The 22004-nt window shown below is 38.4% G+C and overlaps 1 protein-coding gene across 1 annotated transcript; it reads left to right on the top strand.

Annotated features, from left to right (window-relative positions):
• Positions 1 to 5496: 5496 nt before the first annotated feature.
• Positions 5497 to 20530, top strand: pcsk1 (proprotein convertase subtilisin/kexin type 1). The gene is given in 14 exon segments (XM_057360964.1): positions 5497 to 5896; positions 6718 to 6822; positions 7091 to 7216; positions 10138 to 10284; positions 10969 to 11045; positions 12483 to 12571; positions 12786 to 12958; positions 13380 to 13592; positions 13800 to 13900; positions 14020 to 14253; positions 15683 to 15840; positions 15917 to 16050; positions 16145 to 16306; positions 16794 to 20530. Coding segments are annotated over 14 exon segments (2298 nt in total). The 5' UTR covers positions 5497 to 5722; the 3' UTR covers positions 17199 to 20530.
• The last annotated feature ends 1474 nt before the right edge of the window (positions 20531 to 22004 follow it).

Below are 22004 nucleotides of genomic sequence, written 5' to 3'. Positions count from 1 at the left end.
GGAAAAAGCTAAACAATTTTCTACATTTTCTATAGATTTTTAGTAAGCAAAGTGAACCAAAGTGCGTTTACGTCATAGCAAAACAACAGGCAGCTATTATTTATAAAATCGCTCGCAGCAATCAAAATTAAATAGCATATTTACGATCAATTAAAGCTGACATAAACTGTACAATAACTTTAAATTGCACTAAAATCACCTTTTTCGGGCCATATTGAGCGTTGAAGTCATCCCCATTCATAGTAATGGCAGTGGCGCATGTTTGAGAGAACATACTCAAAAAGCCGTTTGTAGAAATGTCAGTAAACGCAAATTTCATCTGCGCGTGAGCGAGCGATTTCAACGCATTTCTACGGAAGCCGATGTGAATTTTGGGATTGATGGTGACGTGCTCACACGCCCACAGCTACAGCTTTCTGGCCCTTTGAGCGGATTTCTTGATTTCTTTCGCTGCCGTGGAAACGGTAAGACTTTTGCTTACCTTGAAGTGAAGTGCGTGTGGAAGAGAACGCAGCGAGTTCAGTTATATGGAAATGCTAAACGTATAACGTGGTTTGCGTCATCTCCAAGTTTGGGAATCACTGAATGTGTTTACGGACAAGCACCACTTAACGTTACATTTTCTTCACAACATGTACATATGCAGCAATAATTAATTTACAATGCTCTTTATTAAAGCTCAACCTTAAAGGAGATGAGGTTCAATCTTCAGCTGTCTGGCAGAAGCTGCCACTGGCAGGGCACGTGACCCCTGCCAGTGGCATCAGTTACAGATGTGCTTTTTTGAGTTGCTGGTTTATGACTGATTGAAGTGAATATGATAGAAAAAGACCAATGTTTTGCATTAAGTGCAGTGATAAAAACATACATTTGTGTGATTAAGCGTAACCGAGTGTGTCAGAATTCAAACATGCAACACACGTCCTATATACACGTGTACGTTCTGGCCAATGAGATTGAAGTGTGTCGTCAAGGCTTTCGCAGCCTATTTTGAGCAAATGCTCTAGCGGTACGCACGTGCGATCATAAGGCGCCGACTTTCACTCGTTCCCACAGCTCTCCTAAATACAAATTAAATCTTTTTAAATTCTGCATTTGTTCGTATGAGCAACATTTTAATGCGCTTAAATTACGATGATAACCGGCAGGTGGCAGTTGTACTGTCAACTGAACAGAGCCAGAAAATGCGCCGACATTCACGCATTCCCACATCCAAGACATCCATACGAACAAATGCAGAATAAAAAATATTTCATTTGTATTTAGGAAAGCTGTGGGAACGCGTGAAAGCCAGCGCTTTTCCTGGCTCTGCTTATCTGACAGGACAACTGCCACCTGCCAGTTCTTATCGTATTTTGCGCGCTTTAAATGCGCACAAATCATCGCTTCCAAACTGTTAAATCTGCCATTATTCTGTAACTGTCAGTGGCAGCTCCTGCCAGCCAGCTGAAGATTGAACTCATCTGCCATTATTCTATGTACTGCTGCTAGTGGCAGACGTGGAGGGTCAAGTGACCTGCCAGTGGCAGCTACTGTAACTGTTAACTTTACCTCTCTATCGCCATCTTTGTTTGAACGATGAAATTGCAGGTTACTTGCGGAGTTGTTTTCTTTTCGTGGGTTAAAATCAAATGAAGTCAAAACTGACGTTACCAGTGAATTCTGACCGACAGCTCAAATTATAAATCATCATTATTATTATTACTACCATTTTTTATTACATTGTTTTATATAGGCTAAGTTTGCTCTTGCTGACAAAATGATATTTTTTAACCAAAACCTGCAGCTTTAATTATTGTTGGACTGCTAAATTATTTTGGTGTGAAACATAGCACTTCACAACATATTTTTGAGAAGGTTTAAATGGCATGAAAATGCCATTTTCTCTCATTTTTGTACTTCCTCTTTATACATGAACTGGAACACTGCATATTCCTTTTAATTGGTTCCCTTGGTCATTATTTTCTATGGGCAGCTCTACCCAACACTAATGCTCGGGAGATAGCCTTGTGCCTTTGAGAACTGTCGGCTATCTGTTGCTCTGCACTACAAACAGAAACCTAATTACCAGCACAGGCCAGCCACACCGGGCTATTAAAGATGTATCAACAATAGAGAGGATATTGTATCAGGATAGTCACTCACAATACTGAAAAGATGTAAACATTACTAAACATCTGTGCAAATTGTGCAATTTAAAGTAAATGTTCTATGAAGCAGATTATGCTGATAATTTGCTGCATTTATATTGTGAATTCTGACTGCGGTGCTCTGCAGACTACTGCCTCTATATTCGCACATAATGAAACCCTTTAAATTCTTATTAATTTTTAATGGCATCACAAAATAAGTCCAGACAGGGCTCGGCCAACCGCCTAACTATAAATTTTCCCTTGCGTAGTTTGTATTTGCATTTTTCCCTTATGGTGTCATGCAGAATTGATATCCAATGTCGTCATCTTGCGATAAGTCCAGACGCTGGTCATTGTTGTATATGATCCGGTTAATTTCATCGGATGTTTGTGCCTCAGATATGACTGAGAACTGACAGTAAGGTAGAGGAAGAGAGATAGGGAAGGAGAGAAAGGTTTCCATGACAACTGCACATCCTTGACAAATTACACAGTTTGAGGATAAGAGTAGGCTAGGCGATAAGAAATAATGTGTGTGCATGTAAGAAAGAAACTGCTGGCTTGAAATACTATTCTGTTAACTATTTCATGTGGTCTGCCTGATAGCAGTTGTCTATACATAAATAATTTAAAATAATATTTTTTTTTAAGGGATATAGGATTGGTGCCAAAAAATCTCTGCCAAAAATGTCTTGGTTTTAGCTGGCAAAAGTCAGAAGAGTCCTTGCTATTCTCATCACTAGATATGACTCTATGGGATTTTTCATCTATTTTAATGACTACCAATCAGAATTGTGGTATCGTTTATGTCTGTAGTTTAAAAAACAGAATAAGTTACGCACTAAAATCTAATACTAAAGGGCATTGTTCAATTACACCAAATAAATCATTTATTGAAAAACAAAGACACAATAATCTTTTCCATTCTGTCTTAATTCATGTTGATTCATGTAAACACCTTCCCACTAAAAGACGAATGTGATAGATAGACAGAATAATTTTTTCTCTTGATTTTCTGCCCCGTCGCACAGCATCAGTTTTATTACCTCCATGACGTCTCTGGTCTGATTCACAGAGTCCATTGCTCCATCAAATCTGTTCATTTCCTCTTGTCTAACCCAACCCCCTCCTCAGGTCTACTGTTTTAACCCACTCTGCGTATACACCATTAGACGTTGATGACGACTCCCAGCTGTTCTAGTGGCAGCTTAGATGGGATGGCAGGGATGATCTCAATTTACCGATCTGGTTTTTCCACATTTGATGTGTTTGCGTGCACAAGAGTGTTTGTGCAAGCGTGCGTATGCATGTTTGCCTATTTGATAATTTAATTTCCCTGTGTGTTCCTGTGAAAAGAATCTTTTTGCGTGAGTACTTCCAAAGGCTCTGCTTTGCTCGGTGGCAGGCAGCCAAGGTTGATACAGTAAAGACAGATGGCGTAATAGCCAATAGTCTGAACTGTCTATACTGAGATGACACACAGTGAAATCTCTATTCACTGTCCAACTGCTCATATAAACATGCTTTTAGTATATTGCTTTTAAACCTTACATCTCTTCTGCGTCTATTTCCTAGTCCAAATTCTAGCATGTTCAGTACGCCATGACATATCTAATGTAAACAGTTGTTGCTAGGTGGACATGGATGACTGCAGCTGGTTCAGCAAATGGACTGTTTGCTCACGAGTCCATCTGATAGGCCTGGTCTGAGAACAGACGCAAAGATGGATTTTCAGGCAATTTTCAAGTTGCATTGTCTTGTTTTCTACTTTTTATTATTTCAGAAATTACTGCTATGTTTGCTATATTTAGATTATATTTAGAGGGTATATATTTACATATTTTGTTTCATGGGACATTGAGCTTTGTGTTGCTAGTCCCATGGTTTCCCAGAAATGGGCAGTTGGCAGACTGAGATGCACCTGGACAACACACTCCATTCAGAGAAAACAATAAAAAAGCATAGACAGAAGCACTTTATCTTCATAAACTAAATGGACCCATGTATTGCACAATCTGACATCAAAAGAGAGCAGCGTCTGTACCGGGTTTTCAAAGCGCACGACTCCGGCTGCTCTTTGATTAAAAGCACTTGTTTCGGCACGACACTGCGCTCATGTTCATTTAGTGGACCGTGTTGAGATAGCCCGCCCTGTCTCGGCCATTGAGCCGTTGACTAAACAAGTATGTGTGCTTATGCATGAGGGCTTGCGACCTCATCTCTTCACGCTTTTCTTAATAGTGTGCATGCACAATTCATACATGACATTGTGTCATTATTTCAGTTGATGCTTCAGATATTGTCCTTGCAATTCACAGAATGTGTGTATTTATTATGCTGTTGAACAGGTTGTAATAAAACTGTTTTAGACATTTTCCTGTTTCCCTGTTTTGATTTATCATCTTTAGTGTTCCTGTAGCTCAGTAGGGTAGAGCATTGCGTTAGCAGTTCAAATATTGTTGGTTTGATTTCCAGATAATACACATACTAATATAAGTGTAAGTGGCTTTGAATAAGCTTCTACCAAATCTTCTTTTCTACTCTTCTATCCAAAACAAACCTTAGCTTTGTATACTGTGGTGGGCTATATGACAGTTTTATTGCACTTATGCTTTTTGTTTGTCCTTATGTTGTTCCAATTGCTTCCAATGTTTACCTCATTTGTAAGTCGCTTTGGATAAAAGCGTCTGCTAAACGACTAAATGTAAATGCATAAATGTAAATTGTAAAAATGTGTGTCTGTTTAGTTTTCATATGCAAAATTCTTGTTTATATAAAGAGTAACTTTTTCCATGGTTTATATGTATACATTTTAGATTTGAGATTTCTGTATATGAATGGCTACAATTTGTGTTTAACAAGAAATAAATAAATATGTAGACGCTCCTGAAGTGGAGCTGTCCACTGACGTGGTGCTGAAGCGTCCATTTGATGACGCAGCCAGCTACGCATGAGCTAGACGCAAAGAATGTAACATTGGACTCTGAACAGACATCTTGTCATTTATTCATTAAAACGTATAATGTATCTATTAAATTAAGTGTCGTAGGCTAATGAGATTGATGTTATCTACAAGATAATACAATCTGTCGAAATTTATTAGAAGGGTTTCATAGACGCGTGCGCAGCATATCTTGCATTTTTTTATTCAACGTCACATTTCCATCCCATATCATTTATTCTGAGTGTGATCGTTCTCGTCGTCTCCGTCTTGATAAAACAACCTGGCTATTTATAGACAAAAATTCCCCTCCTCTTCTATGCGCAATTCACTCCTCCCGGCTCCCCCGGGACCACAGCATCCTACCCCAGGTAGAAATTGACGTCAGAGCTGTACGTAATTTGACGTGTAAACATCGCCTCCCCTTCACTGGCTCATTGGTGGCTGTCCATGCGCGTTCAATTACTCGCTCCCAGCGCATCAGAATAAAATCTTCATCCAAGGGAAGACGTTTGGAGCTTGGCTGACATTGCGTTTATATTCTCCCTATTTATTTATTTATGAAGTTATTTCGATTTCTTTTTTTTTCGCGCGCGTCCTGGTAGACCAGATCGTGAACACGTTTTAAAGTGGTTGTAATTGATTTGAAATGGCAGAAAGATGTCGTCCAATGCTGCTGTACAGTATTATTGCTCTTCTCTGTGCGCCCGTGTCCTCAGTAGCGGACAGACAGTATCTGAACGAATGGGCTGTGGAGGTTCCCGGAGGAGTGAACGCTGCCAGATCCATCGCCGACGAACTGGGCTACAGATTGGTCCGACAGGTATACTGCTGACATTTATAAGAGAGTGAAAAATTACTGTTTCCCCCCTACGAACGGTAAAGCAGTATTTTTAGATATCTGGCTCTGTTGTACAATTTGGCCTCACTGTCGGATGTGATGGTATACTCATTTCGTAGTGCGGCGCATATTCATGTGGTTGTGTAATGGGTGACACTGTTGCTTGCCAGTGCACGAGTCAAGTAAGCAAATCCGCGCTGTTTTCTCTGGAATCAAAAGAAATAGAATAGAAATGTGTAAGCAATATGAATGATCATCCATTGCGTTTAAATAGTTGGGGTGAACCCCTGTTTGCCATTAAACAGAAAGTTCTGATGGACAATGGGGAATGAATGTCTTTTTAATAAAAAGGTTACACATTTTTCATAATTCCAAATGTCTATTATCAGATAAATAGATTTTACAGCTAAAAATGTCTTAAGTTACTAATTTTCCTTCAAAAGCAGTGTAATCTTTGAGGTATTTTAGTTAAGAGAAAAATGAGCAAATTTGTTCTTGTGATTTATCAAAATTTTCCCCAGATATATCAGAAACTCTCTGAAAGCACCACTAAATTCACCTGTTGTGCCATAGACGTGCATATCCCTTTAAAAGACTATTTTGTATTTATATGACAAAAATAAATCACTATCAGGTCTAAGTGGGACACCATTGGCCTTGGCATTTTTAGAGCTATTAATTATGTTAAAAACATTTTTTGTAGCTGGGGGCCGACTAGACCAGACAGATGACAGACTGCGTCATTATGACCAGGCTTAATTTAGTTCCAAATATGACTCTCTCTCTCTCATATTTGTCTGAAGATTGGGGCTTTGGAAAACCATTATTTATTCAATCGACACAATCACCCTAGCAGGATGAAAAGAAGTGCAGAACACATCACCAAACGTCTTTCAGAGGATGACAGGGTATGAGACTTCTGCTGATCAATTTCAATCATTTTAAATGTAGTTATGCCAGCATTTATTTCTTGCATTTGTGTTTGTTGATTTATAATCTCTGTGAGATATCTGTTTTAAAATGAAGGGTTTTAATGTCACCCTGGTATTAGTTAAGTTGGCCAACACAATACACAAAATATATGCATAGAATAAACCTTCATTTTAAAATAAACTTGTAAAGTGGTCACTGTGTTAAAATAAGCTTCTGAATGGGCACGTATGATGTGGTCTGTAGGTGTCGTGGGCTGAACAGCAGTATGAGAAGCGGAGGGCCAAGCGCGCTCCGCTGGGGGCAGAATGTAAGGACTGCTCGGTGGACAAACTATTCGATGATCCCATGTGGAACCAGCAGTGGTACCTGGTAAGTCTCAATGACCACGTTTACATGGACGTCAGTAATCGAATTATTTGCCTTATTCTGAGTAAGCTAATATTACGATTAACAATCTCTTTTTTGAGTTTGACTCAGTAACCTATCTCCCACATATTTCATGATGCATCAAACTACATATATACATGAAGTATTGTTAAAAAAGTGTACAATATATAATAGACTATAGATCAGTGGTTATAAGTTTAAAATATCATATATTGAGTTTATTGCAAAATAGTCCAGTACATAAAAATCAATAAGTGGTTTGGGAGTGCTTTATGAGAGTGGGCAGTCTTTGTTGTGATGCATTACCACGGTAACAACATCTTTTTTGATTGGTGGATCTCAGTAGAACCCACAAGTAAGTGACTTGTGGCTTTTTTATAAAAGCATACACCATTATTTATTAACCAAAGAGCACATGGTCGGTTTGTCTAAAAGGATGTCTATATTTGAAATGAAAATAATTTTTTACGTGTGTTTTCTTGTGTTTGTTGTGCTCTATTGGCTGATATAGCTAAAATGTTTATTTCCTCAAAAGGTGGAATTATTATCAACATAATCTTTGTTAGGCTTTTTTGTAAGTGTTGTAAAAATCCTGTCTGTAGGTCTTCATTACTGTATCAGTATTTCCACTGAGTTTGCGCTGTACGAACAGCCTGAAGTTTTTAGCTTTTAGAACACAAAATATGGGATTGTAAAAGAGAGGCCAACCTAATCCCGAACTGCGCAAGAGCCAATCGCACATTAGTACCAATTTACTGGAACACAATAGATTGATGGGTTTATCTTATGGAAGCCAAGCTTTAATGCCAGACTGCTTTCATGCAGTCCCAGATGGGTTGGATTCAGTTGGCTCTCATACGAATCGCAGCTCATGGTTTGTTTAATAAGTTGCTCTAATCAAATTGAAAATCTCCATTTGCATTTCCGGCTGATGGATTAATATTCGGAAAAGCATTTCCTTCTAGATCACAATTTAGGTTTGGCGTAAACCAGCAGTGAGCTTTTATTCGATTTGCTTTGCATCTAAACGTCTTTAGTTGTGATTTAAGTTCATCAAAGCACAACCTTATTGCTTATGAAAATCCTGCTCCGGCTTTTCCATGTCACTAAATTTGACTCATTAGCAACTATCAGTGTCTCCATTGATTCGGAATCAACTCGGCCGGCTGGTTCAGTCTCACTGCAATTTTTAAAAATCTCTGCAGAGACTTTAATAGCGATGCGATTTACCAAAAGATTTCAAAACTGTTTTAGTGAGCTAGCGTGGTGTCTGCTGCCTATATAGGCCAGTATATGTAATATATTCATGATATTTATAAACTTATGCCTTCGTGAATGAAATATTTGAAATCATCTTTTGTTTTGTCCGCCATCTTCATTTTTTCACTAAATTTGGTGAAATGCATTCTGGGATTGCCTCCATACAATCAAGGATGCTTCAGAGGCAGTTTTGGTGCAGAATTAATTTAATTGGTTTGTTTGAGTGATGATGCAATAAAGGGGAGTTTTAAAAAAAACTAAATGACATCTTAGGAGTTGAAAGTGGAGATTTTTATATGGGAGAAGAAGAATGTATCACATTTTGCTGGAGAATTGCCAGATAATCCAATAAAGCAGTTGACAATGTAGCTTTGTGGGGTTGTTTGTATTGTCTGTGTGCGACACAGAGGGTTTTTAAACGTATAACTGTGTTTGATTACATTTCTTCAGAGGTAATGATCCCAAGATGAAGGTTTATGCACCTGCCAATATCTGAGGCACATAGTATAACAACACGACTCAATTAGAGGTGCTATGCACTATGAAGGTGCTATTTCAGCGATGTGGATGTCAGGTCTGAGGTTTAGAGCTCTTTTGTTACGTAGCGCACATGTGTGGTGGGTGGTCTCTTGACCCCCCCCCTTCAAAAATGAGACCTCAACTATGAGTCATGCTTCATGGTGGTGGTACTGCAGTGTCTGTAAGTCATGAGCAGATAGCAGACCGTCTCCCCTTTTCTCTCTGCTTCTGCATGGACGCTCTGGTTTTTTATTTTAAAATATAGAGCTGGTTGGCTGCAGACATATTTTAGCAGAGCATCAGAATAATTGTGATATTAGGGTCAGTTGTTTAAGGATATCAACTTAAACTTTACTTGTTTGACCAGCAAGCAGCTAATAAGTGTTGCCTAATTTTCACACAGAAGATATTTTGTAAAATGGTGTTAACCAAAATGGTGGTAAAACAATGGCGGCACCCATTCACTTCTGTTGTATAGACACAAAACCAATGCAAGTCAATGGGTACCGCTGATGTTCGGTTAACAACATTCTTCGGAATATCTTCTTTTACACTTGCATATGTAAGGTCTTTATACACCTCTGAAGAAATAGTTTTGTATATTATATTGCATTTCTGTCAATAGATCCTCCTAAAAACCCCGTATTGTTCCTTTAAGATCAGGTTATCAGCATTTCAACATGCCAAAGCATTACAAATTTAAGCTTATAAACACTTTTGACTGCTGTAATCTTGAGATACAGTAAAAACGCTTGCACAGACGAATCGGATGAAAATCCTTTGCTAACATATTTCACACTTCTCAATCTACAGTATAGCTGCTCTGAGAAACAACGCCGGCTCTGATATTTAATTACCTCTCAATAAAAAGACATCCCCTTCTGGTATAAAAAGGTCTGAAAATAGTCTCCACAAACGAAAAGGTCAGCACTGGAGATTACATCGCTGGCCTTCATTTTCAAGCAAACAGCTTTTGTTGTAAGGGGTCAGTGTTGTTTCAAACAGTGTGGCTTTTGTGTTCATTAAGAGGCTGAGAGTATTCGAGTGCGCTGAATGGTACTCATAAATATATCACATATACTCATAATACTCTCTCTCTTTCCTGTTTCCCATCATCTGTCCAGCAAGACACCCGGACGTCTCCTTCCCTCCCCAAACTGGACCTGCACGTGATCCCGGTCTGGAAGAAGGGCATCACCGGTAAAGGCGTGGTCATCACAGTCCTCGACGACGGCTTGGAGTGGAACCACACCGACATTTACCCCAACTACGTAAGTGCGTCGTCACGGCAACACCTACTCAACCGCTGTTCATAAAACTCTGTGCTTTTGTTGCCATGCCAACATCTACCCCTACTTCCCCAACGTAAAGGATAATCTATAGTGACACCTACCGAGACTAGAGCTAAGCCATGTGATGTAGCGTCAGTATCGAGATTATAAATAACCGTAAAAGAACTGTTGGTAGCTTTTCTTCATGCCATTTATATATTAAGATCGCATTTATCTTGTAACAAAGATCGCAGGATAATTTCAAAAATCTGTCTCCTACTCGGATTTAGTGTGTTATAGCATGAGCAGGCGCTCTGATGTTGACTTGTTTGCACACCGCACACTTTGTCTTTTACGTCAAGTGGAAAACCGTATGTGTGTGATGCTGGCTTGTGTCACAAAGACAGCTCAGCACGGTTTGTACAGACACACACACACAGAAGCAAAGAGATGTGCAATAACACAGATGGAGCTCATCCTCTCAGTAATGATTGTGCTTCTCGGAGGAAAAACGAATTTAGTTATTTAGGTCATGTTTGGAATATAACAATAGAGTCCTGCTTTCTGCATACTACACAGTATGTACTTCTGTTTTGAAAAAGTATGGTGTGCAATATGCAATGGATAACACATGCACTGATGTCACGTTGCATTGAACAAACTCTCTTATTCGATCTTCTGTAGGATCCTGCTGCCAGCTACGATTTCAACGACAACGATCCTGACCCGTTCCCCAGATAAGACTCCACCAACGAGAATAAGTGAGCGAATGAATCTTATAACTCATAATCTGTAGATGAAGGAACAGAAAACCTCAACGGAGTCGCATATGAAAAATACATATTTTTTGCAGCCTTTCGATTATGATGATCACAACATTAGCGATAAGGACAGTGATTACTCGCTGGAGAATGTTACAAACTGTTGTTCCTTCTTGACCTCTTTAAAGTGATTTGGAGATTTATTTAACATCATACTCAATCCTTCTAGGCAGAATCGGACCGGACTAGCGGTGCTTTCCGCTGTCATCGAGCTGCTTTAAAAGAAGATATGATAAGTGTCAGTAGATCTGATCTAAAAATGTCTGCTTGGCATCAGGAACTTGTATAATCCATTTCTCTAGTACACACATCACTCGCGATGTCTAATGTAAGAGGATCAGAATCCGTGTGGGCCAAAATTAAAGGAACGGTGCAGCAAAATGTCAATTCTGTCATCATTGAAAGGAACAGTTCAACCAAAAAGTCTAGTGGTTCCAAATCAAAAAAAATAAATATAATAAAAAAAAAAAAAAAAAAAAAAAAAAAAAAAAAAAAAAAAACAGTTCTTGGACACCATTGACCACCATAGTAGAAAAAATTGCTTTATACATTTCTTAGATGTGTTGAACACAAAAGAAGATATTTTGAAGAATGTACGAAAGCAAACAGGTCTGAGGTACTTTTGACTACCTTTGTAATTTTTCCTACTATGGTAGTCAATGAAAAGCAACATACAAGTGTGATAAAAGTGGAATATAAAAAGTTTTATGGTGCTCTTTGTTTTTTTTAAAAGTCTAAATTCACATTTTTGGGAAAAATGTTGTATGGGTTTGGGAAATATACAGTAGGGAAAGGGAATCATGTTTAAATTCTTATTCCTTTAAAATAAAAATGAAGAAATATCTTTCTATAAATATGTGCCTTATGTAAACATGAAATCAAACTCTCTCGCTGTGATTCTTCTCTATTTCTGTCACTCTCTCGGGCTATGACTCATACTGTGCAAGCTATAATGCTTTTGTAAACACACAAACAAATGCTCATAATTATGCACACACACACACTTGAATAGACAGAATCAAGCTCGCTCATCCTCTTGCCCGCCCATATCATCATATTCTTGTGCCATCTGCATACAAGGTGCTTTGCTATAATTGCCTGTGAAACATAGAATGCATCAGAAGATGGTTATTATAGAGGCTCATACTCGCTTATTAACCATTTGAAAGATCAAGCACAATCATAATTTTTTGCAAATTACTCCCTGCAAAAGCTGCAATGTTATCCAACAGTTACCCAGCTTTGATGGCAGGCAAGACAAATATCACTAGACTGAACCCTATGCATTCCATTTCAGTGTGTCACTTGTTTATATACAGTATACATTTCATTTTCGTGTGAAAGGATGTTGAATTGTAACCCTTTCCTCTGTTGCAGACATGGCACCAGATGCGCCGGCGAGATCGCCATGCAAGCGGACAACAACAAATGTGGCGTCGGTGTGGCCTACAACTCGAAAGTGGGAGGTGTGTGTTTGTCAAGCTGTGTTTGTACTCTTCGTGTCGTGTAGTGTGCGTTTAAGATAACATCTTAAATTCACTTGTTGCACTGGGAGTTTGAATGGAGCAGTGGTGAGGTAGGAAGGGTCGTATGTGATCTCATTGAAGAATGCCTTTAGCTCTCGATTATGGTGTTTAAGTTCCTCGCTTTGCATTAAGCCTGTTTGATTGTCATCGGCAGGGATCCGAATGCTGGATGGAATCGTGACAGATGCCATTGAAGCTAGTTCTATAGGCTTTAACCCTGACCACGTGGACATCTACAGCGCCAGCTGGGGTCCTAATGATGACGGGAAGACCGTAGAAGGACCCGGTCGCCTGGCACAGAAAGCATTTGATTACGGCATCCAGAAGGTGAGAAATGTGGTTCTAAAAGACTTCCTAAAAAAATGAAGTAAATGTGACCATGCATGTGAAAACCAAGTTGAAGTCTGGGTTTTTTTTAACATTTATTCTGCATAAAGTAAAAATATTCTGCAAAATATAACCACGATCTTTAAAACACTGTCTGATTTAGGCCACATCAAAGATTAAAATCAATTTCTTTATTTGTAGCAAAATAATAAAATATAGTGTCAATAAAATATTTTTTTTCGTATTTAAAGTCACCATTAAATCATTTGTACTTATTTTTCATATTTCTACCTTTTTTTATTCTTTTTTAGAATTACAGATAGGGTTGGTTTCAGCAGGGAGTTAAATCAGGACAGAAACTGAAGCATTGTGCTTAGTGTGGTGATGTACCCATTATCATCATCTATTGCTTCTACTCTAGGGGCGTGGCGGGAAAGGGTCTATTTTCGTGTGGGCATCTGGTAATGGTGGGCGTCAGGGCGACAACTGTGATTGTGACGGATACACAGACAGCATCTACACCATCTCTATCAGCAGTGCCTCCCAGCAGGGTCGCTCCCCGTGGTACGCTGAAAAATGCTCCTCCACGCTGGCCACGGCCTACAGCAGCGGAGACTACACCGACCAGAGAATAGTGCGTCTCTTGAACTTGATTTGTTCATTCTCGCTCTTATGATTTTACTATTTAGATTTTATTTGATAGATAATTCCTTGACCGATTCTTACAGTGCATTTAGAAATCAGTACTAGTTCAAATTAGAAAGTTTGTCCATTAGGTCTGTTTTTGTCTAGTTTTATTTAGATTTCTTGTTTAATGAATTTTTTTACACAAATTCTGCAGACTAGTGCGGATTTGCACAAAGAATGCACAGAGACGCACACTGGCACATCTGCATCCGCCCCACTGGCTGCTGGGATATTTGCCCTTGCTTTAGAGCAAAAGTATGTCATTTTTATGCATTTCATCAGTTGCATGTATTGCATTAGTTTCTTCAACTTTTTCAAAGTTTTAAATCATGTTTTTTTTAAATACACAATAAATTCTGCTTGCTCAACACCAGCCCTGATCTGACCTGGCGAGACCTGCAGCACTTGGTGGTTTGGACGTCTGAGTTCGACCCCCTGGCCAACAACCCGGGCTGGAAAAGAAACGGAGCTGGATTGATGGTCAACAGTCGTTTCGGCTTCGGTCTACTAAACGCCAAAGCCCTGGTGGACCTGGCCGATCCCAAAGTCTGGAAGCACGTTCCGGAGAAGAAGCAGTGCATCGTCAGAGACGAGACGTTCCAGCCGAGGTAGCTAAAATAATCTGATGCTATATCAGCTCACACACGGACGCCAAAACCACTCTCATCTCCTGCCACAGCTATGGAGATGTATTATTAGCCACGTTAATTCGGGCTTGTGTGTGCATTTATACCCTATTGCTTGTTCTGCTTTTGTTGATGAAACGGAAGGATTTAATAGGATGGTTTATTTTAGGAATGTCTAAATGAACTGACATCCATTTCCAACTGCAAAGCTCCCGCGTGTGTTTTCCATCACATTTACGTCATTGAGTCTAGAGATTGCGAAGCTTTCGTGCGCAAACACAGCTTTGCTGACCCGAGCACCTGGACAGATGTTTCATTTCCCTGAAACTGATTTTCCAGATAGCCGGATGTCATACTGCAAATGTCACATTCGTCATTTATTGAACACACACAATCACGCATAGCAAAAGCAACCGTGACATTCTTTTAGGTACAGCATTTATTATATCTTATCTAAAGTGTTAATCACTGGTGAGAGAGTGACAGATGGATAGAGGAGGAGGGGACACATCATATGTTGAAAGCTGAATCTGTTCATATTTTTTAAGCATTTGTTGTGCATTAACACAGTGGCTTTTGTTTGATGCAGTGGTTGTGCCTTTCAATGTAATCTTCAGGGTTAAACTTCATACTCCTGCATATCGGCACAGGGTGCAGAAATCACTTCGATAAGGTCCAAAGTATGCCATCATGATAAAACAGCTCACGACTGAATTTTTTTACAGACTGATCTGTTATTTACATTTGTTAGAATTTTTTTTTAAGCAAAATAAAGGGATAGTTCACCAAAAATGTAAAGTTCTTTCATCATTTACTCACTTTCATGTCATTCCAAACTTGTATGAATTTCTTCTGAAGAACGCAAAAGAATATATTTTGAAGATCAAACAACATTGGCCCCCATTGACTTTCATTGTACGGACACAAAACACAGAGACATTTCTCAAAATATCTTCTTTTGTGTTCCATAGAAGAAAGAGTCATATACAGGTTATAAATGATATGAGGGTGAATAAAAAATGCCGACATTTTTATTTTAGGGCGAACTGTCCCTTTAAATCGCATTCAATGTGTGGTTTTGCCTAAAATTAACAGACCATGGTTTTACACAATGCAAATATGCAAAATAACCTTTTCTCATGACATGACAATCTGTCATGTCAGTTTATTGTTATGTGACCATGCATCATTTTACTATTGAATTATTTATTGCATAATACAAACTGCCGCACGTTATTTGAACTCACGTTCTATTTAAAACAGCCTCTCTGTGTTTCCTTGGAACTGAACCCGTGAACACCCATTACTAATGTTACGCTCTACCAGTTGAGCTACAGGATAAATGTATTTGCATGTAAATGTGCATACATGCGTTTACAAACCTCACCATTTCCATGTTTATGATTTACAGACCATTAAAGGCTGCAGGGGAAATTGCCATCGAGATTCCCACCAAGGCCTGCGCAGGACAGGCCAACTCCATCGTGTCTCTGGAACACGTGCAGGTAGAGGTCAGCATCGAGTACACACGGAGAGGAGACCTTCACATCACGCTCACATCTCCATCAGGTAACACACACACACACACACACACATAAACGCATGTAAGAAAATGACATTAACATTGTCGTGTTTGTTCCATTAGGCACCACCACAGTCCTGTTGGCAGAGCGAGAGCGGGACACATCATCCAACGGTTTCCGAAACTGGGCCTTCATGTCCGTGCACACTTGGGGAGAGAATCCCACCGGCACTTGGACCCTGAAGATCACAGATATGGTAAGTGCAAGCATTCAAGAGAGCTCTGTAAATAAATAAATATATATACACAGAGCGCCTGGTAATCAAATCACGATTTCTCCGCCATCTACAGTCAGGCCGGCTGGAGAACGAAGGTCAGATTCTCAGCTGGAAGTTGATTTTGCACGGCACATCTGAGAAGCCAGAACACGCGAAGAAGACAAGAGTGTACACGCCATACAACGCTGTGCAGAACGATCGCAGGGGTGTGGAGCCCTTGGAAGACATGATAAAGGTCAGAATGACGGAACGGATGCATTTAGGCAATATAACATTTTAAATTCCATGATGCCAAGGGCTGTTAAACGATCGCATCCAGAATAAATGTTTGTGCTTACATAATATACTGTATGTCTAATGTGCATATTAATTTTGTATTTGTAAACACACACATATACATGTATATGTTTAGGAAAAATATCAAATTGAATAAATGTTTATATATTATAATTTAAATGATATTGAAATATTATATACATGCAAATATTTCCTAAATATATACGTTTATGCATAAGTGTATGTGTTTATGCACAGTGCACGAATATACAGTATATTATTATGTAAACACAACCTTTTATTTGGGATGCGATTAAGCGTTGAACAGTCCTTGCAGCCTCTCATTACTTTTATCGTAGTAAAGAATTATTATCAAACCGAAGCGCATATATGAAAGGTCAAGTTGTAGCACTGTCTCATCTGTTCAATATCTTTCTTCTCTGCAGGAGGTTCCCACTCCAGCCCAAAAACCTGAAAATCCAAATCCATTGACGTCAGACTACCTTCCTCCAATCCCTTCTCCTAACCTTCCCGCAGAAAATCCATCCGAGGGCCCTGGCCTCTCCAATGCCAATCTGGCGCTCCTTCGCCTCCTCCAGTCGGCCTTCAACAGGCAGAGCCCTGCCTTTCCTCCTCACATGTTGGCTGCTTCTCCCAAGGTCATGCAACACGAAAGGATCCCTCCGCAGAAGATGTACCAGGCCCTGGATCAGCTGAACCGGTACAGGGGTTCTGACAGCGGCTTGTTTAGTGACTACAGCGACAGCTTCTACAGAGCCCAGCCATACAGGCACAGAGATGACCGGCTGCTGCAGGCCCTCTTTGATATGCTTGGAGATGACCAGCAGTAAGATGGGTGGAAGGATGGGAAGAGGAGGGTAAAGAGGCTTTTGGGGCGGGGGACTGAATGCATCCTTGCTGAAAAGACCAGCGGAAATTTCTAGAACTGCTGTTTACCGGAAAAATCCAGCATGTTCTTTTTTTTTGTTAAGCTAGTCCATTTGCATGTTCTTGCTGGTTATTTCTGTTTAGACTAAACAATGTGTGTATGTCAGTTACGCTACTGAAACGTTTGAGCTGGTTTAGCCGATCTGTTTCTTTGGTTAAGCAGTCTGGCGGTCATGAAACTGACCAGAAAGTATAGGCATCAGACATTTACTGGTCTTTTCAGCAGGATGAAGAAATAAAGAAAGGTTGTAAACTGGTCAGACGGTGTAAACAAGAGTGTGTGAGGAGAGGAGAGTTTGGTTCTCTTCCATACAAGCTTGTTCTTATCTGCACATGTAGTTATTGACTATAAGCATCCTAAGACCCGTGTCTGTCCGTGTGAGTGTTTGTATATGTGGTGAACAGCCAGCTGTATTTACCCATCAGTTTTGAACCAGGTTCCTTAAAAAAATCGTAGCTCCACAGGTATGCCAAATGCCTTTCTAACCTGTCTTGACTTCTTCGTGTGACGCCTTCACTGCCACAAACTCTTGCATGCTATCAACACGTTTACATTATGAGATATATTCTGTTATAAGTGATTGTAAATTGTTTTTGAGACCGTAACATCTCTCTCGAATAGAAATATTTATTGATTATCAATTGCTTGAGGTTATAAACAGAATTTACAAAGAATATGTTAATTTTCCTACAGCAGGGCTTCCCAACCAGGTTTTTATTGAACCCTATGGGTGAAAAATGGAACTACAGGAGGTTATGAAATGACAAAAATGTCACTCAACAAAGGAATAGTTCAACTTCACAATGAAAATTTTGTCATCTTAAACCTGTCGGATTTTCTCTCTTTTGCAAAACACAAAAGAAGATATTTAAAAAAATGTAGGTTACCAAAATCCATTGGTCACCATTGACTTCTATTGTATAGACACAAAACCAATGCAAGTCAATGGGGACCAACGGTTTTCTGCTACCAACATTTTTCAAAATATCTTCTTTTGTTTTCTGCGAAAGAAAGAAAGTCATACAGGTTTGAAATGACAAGAGGGCGTGTAAATAATGACATTATTTTCATTTTAAAGGTGAACTATCCCTTTAAATGAGTAGTTCACTTCAAAATTTGCCCCCATTGACTTTCCATAGTAGGAATAAAAATGACTATGGAAAGTGAATGGGGGCAAATTTTGATGTGAATTACTCCTTTAAAGTTGAAGACCACATTCACAGTTATGTGGCAGCAAAAAAATACATCAAAAATTACAAAGTGCTCCTTTAAAACTTCTTAATGTAAGAAGTATTCAGAATGCCAACAATAAAAACTAAAATAGAGCATTTTCCTCTGATTATTAAAAAAAGGACACAAATGTTTAGCTATTTAAATGTTTTTAGGTAAAATTATTAAGCTTCTGGCTTGAAAGTAGGTACTGAACATCGCTGCTGTATGCAACCAAAATAATGGTCAGCTACGGGTGCTGTGTACTACTGATACTAATAAAATCTTGGTAAAAACGTCTTAAGGCTAAAATACACTACAAGACTTTTGCTCAGATTTTGCCCAGATTTTCAGTCTAGACTTGTTGCAGAAAGTCTGTGCCAGTCTGCAGATTTGATCAGTTAGTGTGTTTCTATCTGAAACTTTCAAAAAGTCTGCAAGTGTATGATGTCTAGTTTAAAAAAAATCTGTTCATATTTTATTAGATGTGTTTAACCCATCAGAACAGGATCTACTTTATAAACAAAGATGAGCTTTAGCAGACTAAAAAATGGCTGGGAATCCCTGTTTTTCCCTTGAGGATTTAATACCTGGTTCTATTGCTGAGTGTTTATACATCACACTCAGGCCTTACAGCGTTTAGATGTTTAGAGTATTCCCGTTCAGTTAACTCCACAATACAATGCAACACATACCTGTGGATCTTGAATTTCTCTGCCCTTTATTTGCACAACTTTTGACCATGTACCTCTCCGCAGCTCTCTCTAGATATATGCGCTTTAGAAATGATCTAAATACAGTTATCTCACAAATAGTGCTTTAGAAAACACAAGTGAATCATGCACCCCAAACAATGCCTATGATTCAACTGATTTTGTATATTCAAAGATTCATAAAACAAAGATAAATGTTTATTTTTCTAAGAATACATAAGTCGTTTATGAGAGTAAACAAGTAATATCTATAAAGAAATCTAATATATTATAGCAGCATTTACCTCATAAAATCCAAATCTCATTTCCTACCTGTCTCTTATTGTGTTGTTGTACCTTTAACCTGAAATGTCTCTGATTTCCAATAAACACGCAGCTGTTGTGATGATGCTCTGAAAGGGACTGTCTGTGATTTGCATTGTAAACAAGCTCCATTCTGTTTGAGACCTTTCATAATTCAGTCATTATTAAATTCAAGTTGAAAAATCATATTCTAGTTTTGTTTATAAAGATATATAGAATCTGTCATTTCCCAGACAAAAAGTTTTGTTTTATTTTATAGCTTCAAAGAGAAATTCAATTGTTCATAAATTATGGATTGTATATTTAAATGATTGGCCTTGTGACTGTCTGCCAGCCAATAGAATGTGTTAAAGTGACAGATCAACAGACATTAATGACCGGTTTACATAATTCTTTAATGTAGTCAGTGTTACTGATTGACGCTTATGTCCAAAGTTGTTTACAAAAGCTGAAATAGTTTAATGTATTGATATTACATGACTGTAATAAACGGAACCGTAACTTTGCAAGCAAACACAATGTTGTATATGTCCTGTCTGTATTACCAGGTATCAATCACCATATTAACTATCCATGACTGCTTTAGGTATATGTTGATTTAAACATGCATGTTGGACACACAGAGCATTTCATTTCCTGTTACGTTTCATTAATAATGCAAAAATCTCTGTTTTATGAGAGCTTTGGGTTGCTGTTTCCTCATGCATGACCTAACATTATTTTGACTGAAGAGGATGCAATAACCCAATCAAAACAAATCTACAAATTAAAGTAATATTCAAAGAACAAGTCACAACCCAACCGGTTCTCAGGTTAATTACAGTCATTAAAAACATTTAAAACGGAATCAAACACTTAGATTAAAAAAAAAGATGATGGTGAATTTGGATTAGGCCTTGATGTCATTCTCTTAAAGACATGTAGCGCCATCTTGTGACTATCATCTTAAAAACAATGCTGGAAACAAGTAGCACTAAAATGTGTTGCCAGATTAAGGGTGAAGGTTCATTGAAGGATGCTTGCTACTATTTTAGGATGGTGGAAATTCAGTGTCTGTTTTAAATAAATATAACAACAATAAACTCAACATTTTAAATCAAACACTATGAATTATTGTTAGACATTCAACAAATGTTTTAGGATTCCATCGAGAAAAGGATCCCACAGCAATATAACTTCACCTTCATGTCATGTCTTTTCCACTCTTTTTGTTTAATTGTTCATTTTCTTTATTCCTCACTGGTATCAACTGTACTTCCAGAGTTTAATCTGCCCGGGTTCTTCCAAATCTGGCTGCTTGGGGCGAGAGCCAAAGAACCCGATTTTTAGCAGTCAGATAATAAAAAAGAAGAGAAATTGTGTGACAGGAACAGAAAATGAATTTCAGACTGGGAAAATGAAAGAATTCTCTCTCTCTTTCTCCCGTTCACAGCAAATCATAATTTCTTAGCATTCAGAAGAGTATTTTGCATTTTGCTGGAGTCATCACAATATTCCCTGTGCTAATTCCATACAACCTGAGGTGACTGTGATATGTGTTTAAGTTTTACATATGTACTATGAATGATTTTGCAAGACTATGTGGCTCCACAGACAGTATATGGACTTTAAGGGCTTCAAATATGCATTCTCTGATCATCTGTGGTCTATTGACAGATACTAAAGAACATAAGAGAACTTAACAACATGCTTGAAACACTTGACAATCCTTGTTTTAGTTTCTTGCTAAGGCAAGCAAAGCATCAATGTTACTATTTTGTGCAAATTACCCCACGTTTTACACTTAATTTACCCTTTTTTGCTTCCGACAAAATTATATTCTAAAAAATTGCATGTCTTGTTGAAGAATGGCGCGCAATTGCTTTTCAAACTTACAATTTTTCACCAGATGGTAAAACAAAGACGTACACTAAAGGAGGTTTGGAGAACCTGAATCATATAGGGACAAGAATATTATAATTAAATTTAAATTGGACTTCGTACCTGAACCTTACAGGCCTTCTGTCCTTCTAAATGCTGACATTATTAGATATTAGGGCTGTGCAATTAATCGAAAACAATTGTAATCGTCAATTTTGGCCTTCAACAATTACAAAAACATAATAATCGACGTAAAATGATTATTGTGCCGCATTCCATTTTGCAAGGATCATCTGTTTTCTTGTGGTATAAATCCACAGCGCACCCCCTTCTTTTACAGTTGTTCAGCTGTGCTATTTCTTTACATTTATTTTTCAGTTGAATTCACAGTTTAAAAGCCTTTAAAAAAAAGTTTTTTTATTTTTCTATGTTGTTTTAAAACTTAGTGAGTAATCATGTTAAATAATCGGGATCTCAATAATGGCCAAAATAATCGTGATTATGATTTTTGTCATAATCGAGCAGCCCTATTAGATATGCATATACCGTTTTTGTAGATTACAATCTTTATTAGGACAAATGCCAGGTGTTGTATTCCATATAGGTTATGTATGCTATATGTA

Source organism: Triplophysa rosa, linkage group LG19, assembly GCF_024868665.1.
Source record: "Triplophysa rosa linkage group LG19, Trosa_1v2, whole genome shotgun sequence".
NCBI lineage: Eukaryota > Metazoa > Chordata > Actinopteri > Cypriniformes > Nemacheilidae > Triplophysa > Triplophysa rosa.
Note: the sequence above shows the minus strand (reverse complement) of the source record. Positions and strands in the feature narration are given on the sequence as shown.